This window comes from Cricetulus griseus, assembly GCF_003668045.3.
Source record: "Cricetulus griseus strain 17A/GY chromosome 1 unlocalized genomic scaffold, alternate assembly CriGri-PICRH-1.0 chr1_1, whole genome shotgun sequence".
Lineage (NCBI taxonomy): Eukaryota > Metazoa > Chordata > Mammalia > Rodentia > Cricetidae > Cricetulus > Cricetulus griseus.
Window position 1 is genome coordinate 165,616,195 of NW_023276807.1, and position 13,967 is coordinate 165,630,161.

Here is a 13,967-nt window from a genome sequence, read left to right on the forward strand (position 1 = left end):
ATGTTGTTTGGGATGGGACAAATGAAACTTGGAGGTAAGAACTAGTACTTGCATATAGGGGCAGAGATGACCTAGAAGGTTTTATGAACAGAGAAATAGAAGATAAGGACAAGTGAAGCAAAAATGCATAACTGAAGAAAATGGGAATTTTTGTTTTGAGTTCCTCTTTTAAAATGGTACAAATTTACAAGTCCTCATTCTTAAAGTAGCCAGTGAGATCAGGAAGTCTGAGCAGCTGGTTGTCCTTCCTTTCTTGTCCTGAATGCCTGGGAGGCAAGGCATGAGGGCTGGCGATGACGGGCTTGCTACCTAGAGGTGTTTGATGAGTAGTCATGCAGGAATACTTGTTGAGCTCCAGAACTGGGACTCAGCCACCCTCTGAGAGAGCAGTTCCTTGGAAGTGGTATGGTTCTTAATCCTGGAGCAAGCACCGTTTCAGATCGATTTGGAATGGATTAGAGGCTTTTTTTTCTTTATCCAACCGAGAGGGCAAGTGGAAGTGAGAGTGAACCAGAATAGTGTTTGCAACAAAGAAGGCATTTGGGATTAGGAGGAGGGGGGCATTTGGAAATGAGAGACCTGGAAATAGCTTTCCTTAAAACCTACTTTGCCCTCACACATACTGGGACTCCCCAAGGAACCCCAGTTTGCAGAGGCAGGTTAATGATTGAGGGGTATGTAGAGCCAGGGATCTTTCCCCGCTGTGTCTCAGGCATGCAGAGGGAGGCACCTTCAACCCTCTCCTCACTTGCCTCTCCTCCCTTCTACTCGGTCTGTTTTGGTTTTATTTTATTTTATTTTATTTTTAGAATCTGGAACACTTCTTTTGGCAAAGTGATTTTGACCTTATCCTCTTCAACTACAACACAATGAAACAAAGTAGCATTTCTTGGGAGATTGACCTACGTAGCTCAGGCCATTTTGGTTTATGATAGTCACATGCCCATTGTGGTATAAATGTGTATACTGAAGTAGTTTAGAGCCAATGAGGCAACCTACATTTAAAAAATCATATGTTGGGTGTAGTGGTACAATCCCAGAGTCCCAATACTGCGGAAACAGGCAAGAAGATCTGTGCAAGTTCTAGGCCAGCCTGGTCTACATAGCAAGTACTTTGGAATGCTTTAAATAGGCATCTAAAAACCTTTTTGTGTGCTTTATCAAATGAACAGTGGAGTATTCCAGTGATGGCTCTGAACTGCCTCTCATTCTCTCTAATTCTCCCCGTCCTCCCACCTTTTCTCTTACCTCTCCTTCACTTGCTCTCCTACCTGCTCTTCTAGCTTTTTGGGACAGGGTCTCTTGTACCCTAGGTCCCTCCAACTTGATAGATACATTGCCCAGTCTGGCTTTAAACTGCTGATCTCACCATTTCAGTGAATGATGGCTTACCTATTTCATTTCTGGATAAATTCAATTGAGTTGGTGATTATTTAAGATACATCTAGCTGGGGCTACAGCCAGAGGGCTTGGCTGACACGTACCAGCCCTGGGCTTGAACTACTGTGTGTAGTTAGCATTACACGCATGCATGAGTTATTTTGAAAGCCCATTAATTTAAAGAGCTAATGAAAAGGTCCTCTTGGCATTCAGGAGGTACAATGATTGCCCCACTCACCTTGTAAAGTTTGCCCTCTGCTAACTTGAGCACCCTGGGCTCCTGTGGGAGTAATAGATTCAGGAAATGTAGAAATAGAAAGTTGCTCTTTGTTGTGAGGGTGATGCACTTTGCTGTCTCATGGTAGCTTTCTACCATTAAGAGAAAGTATACTTGTATTTTTTTTTTTAATGAGTCAATTACTATTTAGGACAGAGTCTTATATGTATTTGGCTGGCTTGGAACTTAGTATGTAGACTATGCTAGCCTCTTAAGTGATTCACCTGCCTCTGCCTCTGGATCGAGAGCCGTGCTCCATTTCAGCCAGCTGGACTGTGGCAGGTACAGCATCTTTTTCAGGTGCTTCTGAGATGAATGCTAGGGAAACCGTGAGCCTGGGCACTTCATAAGAAAAGCCAAAGAGTTCTGTGCTCTCAACACCTTCCCAGTGGGTTTTGCTTACTTTCATTTCCCAATTAGACCCTGGGTTCCTTGCAATGGTGATTTTAAAGCACTTGGCAACAACAGTATTGATATTGGCCTGTCTTCACTCACACAGCCTCCACTGGGGTGACTTCTACTGGACTTCTAGTTTGTTTGGATCTATTACTACAACTAGTGAGATTCACTTCCATTTTAGATTCTTTTTTTGCTGGGGGGTGTGAGGGGGTGAGGTTTCTCTGCTATCCTGGAACTCACTCTGTAGACCAGGCTGGCCTTGAACTCAGAGATCCACCTGCCTCCGCTTTCTGAGTGTTGGGATTAAAGGTGTGGACCACCACCGACTGGCAGATTATTCTCATTTATTTTATAAAATAATTAAGAGACTGTCAAGTTTACTTCAAATCCTGCTCATCACCTCTATGGGGAAATATTTGCTGTATTTTTTTAATTGACATATTTAAATTATTTCAATAATTATCACTTGAAGAATGCAGTTACTTGTTTGTTTTGTGGTGTGGGGATCAAACATAGGGTCATTTTTATAGGTTAGGAAAGCTCTCCTAGGCCTCATACCCAAGTCAAAAAGAAATTTAGAAACATTTGTTTTAACAGAGCCTCACTATGTAACCTTGGCTGGCTTGGAACATGGAGCACTGTCTGCCTGAGTGCTGGATTAAAAGTGTATGCCACTGTGTCCGCCTTAGACTTTTCCTCCCACACCTCGGATTTTTATTTTTTTTCTTTTAGAACAAACCCATACAAGGTAGGACAGGAGTATGACCCTGTGTAGAAGGGAAGGCATTTCCATGCTCGTTTTCAGCAGATAGGCCTTGCGTCTAATTTTAGTACTAACGACACTTCTAACCCATTCCTAATGGAGATTTTGAAAGAATGATGTTTTCTCTAGTTTTATACCTGAGGCTATTTTGTTTACAGAATAAGTGTTGGCCTACAAGTCCCTTATATAATAGTGTGTTTCCTGACTTACACAGAGAAAGGTATGCCTGAGTGTTGGCTTTTGCATGAGCTGTCTCTACACAGTCCAAGTGGGCTTTGAAATTTGATCCTCCTGCCTCTGCCTGCCAGGTAGCTGAGCTTATTGGTGTGAACCATGGCACTTTGAGGAAGTTATTTTCATAACATCTTTTTCCTCAAGCTTTCAAGAGGATATTTTTCTAAAATTTTATTTACTTATTTTTATGTGTATGGGAGTTTTGTCTGCACGTATGTCTGTGCACCAGTTGTGTGCCTGATGCCTGCAGAGGCCAGAAGAGGGCTTCAGATCCCTTGGCACTGGAGTGATAATTAAGAGCTGGAATCCTGTTGCTGGAAATTGAATGTGGGCCTTCTGAAAGAGCAACCTAACCATCTCTCCAGCCCCTCGTGCAGGATCTTGCACCATCATGCACTGTCATTTGGAACCTATGTTACCATGATCTCCTTCTGAGTATGGGAAACTGTCTCTCTCACAGTGGCATTTGTAAAGTTTCCCCAAATGCTTGGAAGCTTAAACTTTATCTTTGGCATTGAACACTGGCAGTTGTTTTCCTTGAAGAAAGACTTTGTCAGCTGCCCCAGTCAGAAGTTTGTGAAGTGTTCTTTCTAGGAAACATGGTAGTCCATGAAAACACAACCAGTTCAGAGGTGCAGATAGCTCACTTTCACAAATGCTTGTCATTGGGACCGCCAACATCCTCCCCATTTCAGGGTCGTGCTCCCCAGTTCAGGGTCGTGCTCCCATTTTGTCATTAAGAAAGGAGGAGAAAGAAGGAAAATAAAAGAAACCTCACTTAAAAGTAAAGATTTAGTCTAAGGACTAGCTACTTCATTAAAGGCATTCCCAAAGAACCCGTGCTCTTCGGATAACTAACTAATGGGTGTGGTGGAAAAAAGCAGTGGCCACTGGCCTCAATTGCCGATTACTCCCATGGTGTCAGTCACTATCAGCATTGTCTTGTGTTATTCTGAAAGTGGTTCTGACCTCCGGGAGGGGACTCCGGGGAGTGTAGAGAGACCTTACATTGTGGTCTTCGTGTCGAACTTTTCGGTCTTTAGGAATTGGGCTGTCAATGAGCGTCGAATCGTATCGGGCTAGAGTGTTCCTTCAGCATTGCTCTAAGGGTTTCCGGCACCAGCAGCAAGATGGTCCTGGGCGAAGCCGAAGTCCTTTCCCTGCCCCTCTGCCCATCGCAGTTCTTAACCGCTTCCTAGGCAAGGCTTGCTGCCATTCCTGATGTCCGAGTTGGACGCAGTTTCGATTGTACTTTCGAGCGTTTATTGAATCGCTGTTTTGCATCATGGCTTTTGTTTGGGGAGGGAAGCAATTCTTTTAATTTATTAGGGGATTTCCCTGACTGGTTGTTTTCTGTGTAATCCGCATGTTGCCCCAAGAGGGAAGTTGTGTAAACACTTGTCTCTTGAGTACTAAACTCAAAACTGAAAGCAAAGTTAAAGCAGTGTCCCTTGCGGCTCCCTGATGTTTCCGATGGCAAGCCCCGCAGTGGCGGGCAGAAGCAGCGAAGGCGTTGTGCGACTGCCCGCTTCCCGCACAACCCTGCGGCTCCAGGACGCCGCTGAGGTCCCAGCTGGAGCGCCGGGGTCCCCGGTGCGGGTATTTGCACACGGCAGGGCTGGAGGCAGCGGCGGCCGAGCGCGCTGCCCTTAAAAGGAGGCGGGTCGTACCACCGCGGCGCCCGCGGGGGGGTCCCGGCGAGCTCGGGCTCCTCGAGGGGAGCCGAGGGCCGTTCGCTTCGCCTTCGGAGTGCGAGCACAGAGGGAGAAGGGAGCCCGCGGCGGGCGGCGGAGACGCGACCGGTGGTCTTCAGTGCCCCGAGCGTGCCCCGGGGCTGTGGGCAGCGCCGGTCCCCGAGCTCGAGCGAGGTGCGGCTCGCCCGGCCGCCCCCGGTGCCCGGATGTCCGTCAGGCTCGGCGCGAGCCGAGGCTCCGGGGGGCGGAGGCGGCGCTGAGGACGCGGAGCTGGGGACGCAGCGGCCGGGAGCTGAGCGTCCGCGCGGCTGGGGCGTCCGCTGGGCAGCGTCGCCGACAACTGCGGTCGATGCGGAGCGCGGCGCGGGCGGAGGGGCCCGCGGGCCGAGGGTTCTGATGGACTCGGGACGCCGGGCTGTGTGAGCCGAGCCATGGCAGCCCACTCCAGGTGAGGCGGGCGTCGGGCGCGGGGGGCTTCCCCGACCCTCCGGTGAGCGACCGTGGGGGCCGGAGCTGGGGTGGCGACGCGGGTGGGGGTGCCGGGGCGGGGACCGCAGGAAGCCACCGGGTCACTGCTATCTCATCCCCAAGCGTCAGGCAGAAAAACAGCGTCTGCAGCGGGTGCAGAGGGGACCGCCTGAAAAGTTAAGGTTAAAGTTAAAGCTCCCGCTTCTGCCCAAAGAGCTGTTATTTTTCGGCAAGCGAAGTTGGCTTCTTTCGTCTGCCGGAGCCTGTTTTTTTTTTTTTTTTTTTTTTTTTTTTCATTGACGTGCCCTGTGCAGTCTTCTTTGACTCTCTCTCCTCGTTGCTCCATTGGGGTGTCTTCAAAAGAAACTTGGAAGTACACTTAATGGAAAATAGAATTCGCCCCCGAGAGGGTGGGGGAGGATTTGCCTGGTGAGTAATGAAGACTTTCCTGCTAGAATGTACGATTCCACATAAAACGGCGCTGCCAGACCGAATCTGCTGAGTAGGCAGAGGCCGGAATGCGCCCGGTTGGTGAAGGGGAGCGTGGCTAATGACCCGCAGTTGCTGTCAGAGCTGCACTGTGCACCGCAAGGCGCCAAGACCTAGAGCCCTTCCTTCTCCGGGGTCTGCAGGTTTTGAAAGAAAACTTAAAAAACTTGACCGCGCGCCGGTGATTGATTGATTCAAGCTGTAAAGTGTCATTGCGTTTCAGTCGTGACAACAATTGGTGATCAGGGAAACCGGGGTCGGGGGAGCACACCATTTAAAAACTTTTGCCAGAAGCAGTGTGGCTGCACAGGCGCACACAGTGACTTGGCGGTCCATCTGGAAGCTGAACCAACCAATCTTTAGGTCCCGAATTATGGAGAGCAGTAGATGAGTAAACGTTAGAGATCGAGTAGATAGGACTTGACATTTTCTCAGAGATTAAAAACTTTCTAGGAAGGGAAGAACTTCCCTAAATAGCAAAGCTCCTGATTGATGCCTACTTTAAAGACAAATTTAATCTTCTCAACTTAGCTTAATTTCTGCCTCCATTTTATTAAGTGTTCGAAGGAAGGCGTTCATAACTGAGCACAAGGGCAGAGGAACAGAATTCGCGTCTGTAAAAACTTTTGCTGGACGCTAAAAAGTAGTATTTGTTTGCATGGAATATAGCCCCAAACCGCTACATCCCGAGCCCTTGAGCTCTGGGCACAAACAGGAGCTGTAGATTTTTCATAATGGCATTCCATTTACTACAGGTGTCTTAAGTCTTACTGCCTTAGGAGCCCGTGGCACAAAACTTGGAGTGAAGGTACCCCTATAAAATAGTTAACACAGGCAGAGCATGGGGATTTGAACCCAGGTTCTGTTGTTCCAATGCCCGAGCCCTTAGACTAACATCAAACGTAAATGAGATAAAGGATAAATAAATTGGATACTGAGTGTCTCAAGGCACTGCACTAAGCTGCTGTAACTGGGTTACCTCTTTTGTCACCTAAATAGGTAAGTGCTTTATTATCTACACTTGGTAGTTGTTAACCTGAGGCCTAGCCAGGGGGTGTTTTGTGATCAAGGTCACACAGGTGGAACATGCCTGACCCCAGGTGGACTGTGTAGCCGCTACAGTGTAGCACCTCCTGGCTTGCTGTTGCCTCTATAGCTGCCTCACCATAAGAGCACATAAAATTATTTCTGCTAAGATTGCTCTGCTGCAAGAAATAAATCTAAGTTGTCAATGAGGTTACTCAACACATTAGCAAATTAAAATAGGAGGTCCATTATTTCTGACCCCTACCTGGCCTGACTACTAGCTCTGGAACTAGAGACAAAACTATAAGAGGCCACTGTTTGTTGAGAATGTATGCCATACTGTAAATATCTCTTGAGTTACACCTGGAGTGTAGACTAAGCTTGTGAAGACATCATGTTATGTTAGAGTAGCTGATTGCTGAGATTCAAAGAGAAGATGGATGGAAAAGATTCAAGACCCCAAAGTCAGGCCAGGTTTCTATGGGAAGTGCTAAGAGAAATGGTAGTATTCTTTGTCAAGCCATGAGCACAAGTCATGTGGACAATTTGTTAGCTCTCATAACACTTAATTTGGATTGTCAGGCTCATTGCACTTAGAGATACACAGCTCACTGTTTAACCACCGTGGTTAAGAGCACTGGCCGCTCTTGAAGAGAACCCCAGCTCTCTTCCCAGCACCCATATAGCAGCTCACAACCGCCTGGAACTCAAGTTCCAGGAGATCCAATGCCCTTCCTGGCCACCTTGGACGTCAGGCAGTACACACACACATACAGGCAAAAAACTTACAGTTAAAAATCTTAAAATCCCAGCCGGGCGTTGGAGGCGCACGCCTTTAATCCCAGCACTCAGGAGGCAAGGGCAGGTGGATCTCTGTGAGTTCGAGACCAGCCTGGTCTACAAGAGCTAGTTCCAGGACAGCCTCCAAAGCCACAGAGAAACCCTGTCTCGAAAGACAAAAACAAAACAAAACAAAACAAAACAAAACAAAACAAAACAAAACAAAACAAAAACAAAACAAAAACAAAACCTTAAAATCCCAACAAACCTACCACAAGTAGTTTCACTGTGCATAAACTTAATTGTAGGTGGGAACTTGGGGCTCTTGCAGCAGTGAAAGTGGGTGCAGGAACCAGCTGTTGAGTGAATGAGCTGTGCACCCCCCTTCTCCGCCAAGTTCCTCAAGGCAGGGCACTGTTGCTCTCCTTTGATGTTCCTGTATCAGTTGTAAAGGATGTGTATGATATCTGGGCCCAAAAGCAGCTTTAAAACCAAGATTACATTCTCCTACCAAGCCTTGAAAGTAGGTTATTAATTTTTGTTTTGCTTTGGCAGTAGATTCCTCCCTGCCTTCCCTCCCTCCCTGTATCTGGCTGTCCTGGAACTCACTATGGAGAACAGGCTGGCCTCAAACTCATGATCCACCTTCCTCTCCTGGGTTCCAAAGGCATGGGGCACCACGTTTGGTAGTAGGTTTTTTTTGTTTGTTTTGTTTTGTTTTTTTGTTTTAGAAATGGAAGACATTTATTAACTACTTGGTGAAAATGGTTTATTTAGGATCAGAGTTGGGTGATAGTCATAGCAGGTGCATATGCTATGTTCCAGCCCAGTGTGGGCTTTCTCTGGAACTTGTAAACATAACACACCCTGAACTCACTTCCTTGAGAGAACTGGTAGAAGCTTGGTTTCTTCTATGTAGAGACTATTCTTTATGTAATTACAGAAATGATTTAGTGAACTCAATAGCGTTGGACTTATGCCTTGTAGAATGCTGCTGTATGCTGAGGGACAGTTGTTGATTGCTAGAGAAAAAAAGTGTGTGTTTGAGTTTCCCACCCCACCCCAATTCCTTCATCGAAACAGTCCATGGATTCTAGGATGGAAAACATCTATCTTCTACCATCAGGGATTAATCAGTTATAAAACTGTCCTTGTGCTGGGCTTTGATAGACCCTGTAATTAGAGTCAATGACAGCTGCAAGTTCAAAACCAGCCAGGGCAATTCTTTGTGCTATGAGAGTCATCCTGGCCCACACCTACAACGGGACAGGATATCTGCGGCATGCACTTATTTGAGAAAGAATTGCACCTGGTGGTTTAAGCCTTCCAGGCACTGTGAAAGGAAACTAGGACTAGCCAGCTCTCTCACATTTTTCCTTTGGAACTTTGACTGCCGGTACTAATGAAGCCCCAAAAGTCAATAAAGATGTAAACTCAGTTTATACCCAAGCTTGATACAAAGCTTTTTTGTTGTTGTTGTTGTTGCTCTCTCTTGATTCTAGGGAGAGAAACTGTTTCTGTTGTGTAAAGGACTGCCCTCAAACTGGTACAGAACCAGTTTGGCCCCACCCTGTGCTTCCACTGCCTACTGGGGAGCTACTGATTACCTGGAAGAAAACCCAGCATGCGTAGTGATTAAACAGAATAATTATTGGGAAATTGTAGTCAAGGAAGAGATTTGGAGGGGGATGTGTGCCAGTCCTTGGCCCCCTGACTAGCCAACCCTCCCCTCCCCACCGTCCATGGTACCCTTTCACTCGGTGCCTGTGACAGAGGAGACACAGACAGGTCTTCAGGGGTTACTTTCTAGTTCATCGTCAAAGCCCAGTGAGCTTCCTGACTCACTGTCTAGTTCTTTCCAAGATGAAGACTGCAGGAGCCATGAGTCATTCTTTCTTAAAGTCAGCTGGCTTATGGGGATATTGTTTGGCAAAATAAATGGAAATGATCTCAAGAGATCTAGGTGGTTCTACGGCTTAGCATGAGTTGTTCCACAGAGCTTGTGAGAGGGAGACTCCATGAATGCTGTTAGAATCTTAAGTATATTCAGGGAGGAAACAGTCTCCATGGATGTGGGCCAACAGGACATTTCTGTCTTATTCCAGCTGATGTGTGACTGAAGAGCTGTAGGAAGGGAATAAATGGCTGCAGCTCTGAAGTGTTATACAACTCAGTTGCCTTTACATAGAAATCTAGCTTTCTTGGTTTTCCAGGCTTCTCCAATTAATTCATTTGTTTCCCAGGCCTCACAAATATGAGCATTTCAATTCAGAATGTGAAATGTTTTGGAAATACAGTTTGTACCCCTAGGAACTGGCATTTCCTGGTTCAGCCACATGACTGTCTAGAGCTGGAGTATAATTCCTTTGCAGGTACAGTTATTTTATTGCTCTCTGTATAACTTAGAACTTAAACACTTACTGCATTTTTACTCCCTGAAGTGGGAGTCTAGCTTTGCCTTATATTGTTGTCTTTCAGTTTATGATAGACATAACATGCATTGATTTGCTCCAAATAGTTGAGTAAGGAGACTGTGTGGCGTTCTCACACAGGAGCATGGTGTGGTGGCACACTTAATCGCAGCACTCTGGAGGCAGAGGAGGGCAGATCTGGTCTATGTAGAGTTCCAGGACAGCCAGGGCTACATGGTGAGAAAAAGGAAGTAATAGCTGAAATTTTAGACCTCGCAGAAAAATAAAATTTGTAATTTTGTGTCTGATGCCCTGGGAGTCCTGAGCGATGACTTGTGGGTGTCTAGAGTGTGGAGTCTCCTTCCCTGTGCACTTTCCTCTCTCCTATCTTTGCGCAGAGTTAAAGCTTAACCCAGTGGCTTAGCTGCTGGACTCAGGGATCCCGAGAGCCTTCTCCTTCTCTTTACTCTTGTTGGTTTATTAGCTTTGCTTTTTATTTAACCGGCTTAAATGCCTGTAGGAGTCTCAGGGCAGGAATTTGATGTTAGATTTAAAGTATTAACAGCAAATTCTCAGTAGTTACTTTTATCTTGTCCCAAGGAGCAGAAGTAAACAAAAGGAGAAATATTTTTATTGACACTTAAATCGTGTTTATTTTAGAATTAGGCCTTATCTTTTCAAAAGACACCCGCAGTTTGACCACAACTGAAAACTACTAAGAACTGTCTTTCCACTTCTGTGACTTATAGGAGTGAGTGGTGATTGGAGTGCTGGTGGCTGTGTGGTCCTTTAAGAGGGCCTGGGAGGAGCAGTAAGGACCTTGTCTTTCTGCCTGCTTCTGGGTTGGCAACTGAACACATGAAGTCAAGGAGTGTTTTAGGGATATGCAAGTCCTCATCCTTGGCTGAACACAAGAATCACCAAGGTACTTGTTAAGGCCAGTGTGGCTTCCCTTCCCCCAGAGCTGCTGATTGGTCAGGTCCTGGGTGGAACCAGGGTGGAACCCTGCTGGCACGGAGGCCTGGGGCCCACATATCAGCTTTGTGAACTGGTTAGTGAGACAGGAAGAAGTCATGCAAATGCAATGTGGTTAAATTTTTATTTACAACGTAACTCAGGTATACACTTTCTCCTGCCAACGCAGAACAGAATAGCAGAGAGTGCAGATGAACTTCCTCAGTACCTGTTCATATTGTAGGTGTTCACTGAGATGTTAATGCTGTTTCTGATCCAAATGTGAAGGAAGGGTACCGTCAAGGGCAGCAGTGGGTCTTGTGGCACTTGGCAGGGATTGCTGCTTTCAAAGGACCTCCAAGTTTAGTTGCCCCTGTTAGCTCTCTTCCCATAGTTAGCCACACTCTCACCCTCTCCTGCCCCATTACAGTTCACCAGGTGCCCGGCTGAAGTTACACAGCTGGGAATTGCTGGTGACGATGAACAGGCTATGAAACCGAAGTGAAAGCTATTTGTGTTTTTGTACAAAAGCATCGCCTTCGTAACACATGATACTCAGTAAGGAACTCTTAAATGGGGACCGCTACTGGGAGGTTAGTGTTAAATGAAGGCACATGTCACTTCCTGTAACACCCTTCAGGAAGCACTGGAGGAGGTGCTCTGACTTCTCAGTTCTTGGAGCGCTCCTCCAGGGGGCTGCCCTGTCAGAGGCAGAAGCTGATGAAATATGTAGTCCCACTCACGGGCGCTGTGCGGTATAATTAAATTTTGATTTGGTGCATATGTTTTTGTGGCCTCGACAGACCACAGTCACCACGAGACATCCATCCTGGGTAGTTTGTTACAGGCACACACCCTCATCCTCCCCACCCCCAGCCCCCCTTAGAAACCCAGGTGAATCTGATTCACTGTGGAGGTAAGTGTATGGAAAAATGCTGTAAAATTAGGCAGCCGGTTCTCATAGATCGAAGGAAACTGACAGCTTGGTAGAAAATATTTATTTTTAGCCCTTTAGCTGACTCAGATATTTCTAAGTAACAAGGCCCTTCTTAGTAGATTGTAGTTACCAAAACCTTGATTAAAGGGAGCCCATGGTATTCTAATTATGTTATTTTAATTTTTTTCCTTGAAAGGAAGAAATTCATCTCACTGAGACAATATGCTGGATTTTAAATTGTTTTAAGTTGGTTTAAAAAATATGTGTAGACAGACTTAAAGTTAACTCAAGAAGCTCTAATACTGCATATTGTTTTCCAGGAACTTGGAGTTATCATTACACTCAGGAATTTTGTTTTTCTGTTTTTCTTTCACAGACTGTGTCTTCCATCCCTTCTACTCTCCTTTCAGACATAGGCAGTGCCTTCATTAACTCCATATAAAAAACTATGTACCCAACCTCTTGGAGGCAGAGGCAAGCTTATCTATGTGCGTTTGAGGTTAACCTGGTCTACAAAGCATTTTCCAGGATGGCTAGAGCTAGCTACATGGAGAAACACTGTCTGGAAAAACCTAAAAAAACAAAGACTACATAAATAGAATAATATGTAAATTGCCAGGGTATGTGGGGTTTTGTTTGCATGCCTCGATGGCAAGGACTTATATCTAGAAATTCCCTCCTTATCCTCATTTTAGCTGGCACGTTAGCCTAACGATGAATCAATAGTCTTCAGGCTCATTTATCTTTGAGTTTCATTTATAGTTCTTAAATGTCTGGAACCTTTTGTGTGTAGGGCAAAGCTTCATTTCTTCTGAGGTCACCCCTGTTACGATGCCGACACGGTAGCATTCTGCACTCCTACTGCCTCTAGAGCTCTGCCACCACCTAAAGAGCACCCGAATGGTGACTAGACAGCTCCAGTAAGTCACCGACTGTCACTCAAGTCTTTTGTTTCCAGTGTCATATCACATTCTATGATTGTTCTATCCCGGTGAAAATTAAATGGCTTCATTGAGATGTCCACTGCTCTCTGTGAAGTTCACTCATTTAAAGTGCACAATTCATTTATATTTCCTGGGTTTTTGCCTGCATGTCTGTCTTTGCAGCACAAGTGCCTATGGAGGTTGGAAAGAAGGCAGCACATTCCCAGAGATTGAAGTTACAGAGAGAGCTGCCATATGTATATAGATGCTGGGAACTGTACTCATGTCCTCTAGAAGAGCAGCTAGTGTTCTTTACTGCCGAGTCATTTCTCATTGATTTTTGTTTCTTAATTACCTACTAAGTAGTATAGTATTGGCCATAAGTGGGTTTCTGAAGAGTTTATTTTTATTTTTTATTTTATTTTATTGTTTTAGAGACAGGGTTTCTCTGTGTAGCCCTGGCAGTCCTGGAACTGGCTCTGTAGACTAGGCTGGCCTGGAACTCACATAGATCCACCTGCCTCTTCCAGCCCTGAGTTCTGGGATTAAAGGTGTGTGCCCCCCCCCATTTTCCTCCCTAAGAGCAAGTTAAAGTTAAATTTACAAAAAAAAAACTAGGCAGTGCATATTTAGCCCACTTTAGTGTTGAGTTCTTTGGCCTTACCCTTTTCCAGTTTGTCAAGTGAGTTGAAGATTTTGGACCCAGGATGTTGTCTCCATGGTGGTCACAGATCTTATCTATCCTTTTATTTGGCCCTAATGGCTTCCACCTTTGTGTTTGGCCCTTTGGTTTGGGTTAACAGGTGTGAAGGCAAAGGTGGTGCATGTCTTCTTTTGGGCCAGCCTGGCCTTCCCATTGGTGATGCAGTTAGAGACCCCCATCTTGTGACACAAATTGGCTTGATGGAGTGCACATCACCTGTGATCACAAGCTGAGCCTTCTTGTTTTCCAGCAAGGTAGTGACCATCTTGAAGGACAGGTGGTCTTTTCTCGGGGACCACCCCTTTGCCAGCAGTTTTCTTATCAGTCCAGGCCAGCAGCAGCTTCTGCTGCAGTTTCTGGCCTGCTCTAGTGGGCAAGATCAAGCAGCTGGGTGCTGTTTGATTCCACAGGGCCTAGGAGAACTGGCTAATGGCAGGAGGTACTTTGAGGCACTTACAGATAATAGACAGCCCCTTGCCCCTGCAGCTGCATGTAGTGGAGCTGTTTGGGCTGGATGTCTGGTCCAGTA

The 13,967-nt window shown here is 46.0% G+C and overlaps 1 protein-coding gene across 5 annotated transcripts in view; it reads left to right on the forward strand.

Moving 5' to 3' along the window:
- Aff1 (AF4/FMR2 family member 1) overlaps nt 1-13,967 on the forward strand; it is a 167,467-nt gene that overhangs the window by 56,254 nt on the left and 97,246 nt on the right. Inside the window, exon 1 of one of the 5 annotated variants that reach the window (XM_027388497.2) lies at nt 4,742-5,195. The exons of the other annotated variants lie outside the window; for them this stretch is intronic. Within the exon in view, the coding sequence (XP_027244298.1) occupies nt 5,179-5,195 (17 nt within the window). The 5' untranslated portion in view covers nt 4,742-5,178. Of the gene's footprint in view, nt 1-4,741; nt 5,196-13,967 lie in introns of those variants that run through there. 5 annotated transcript variants of the gene reach the window in all.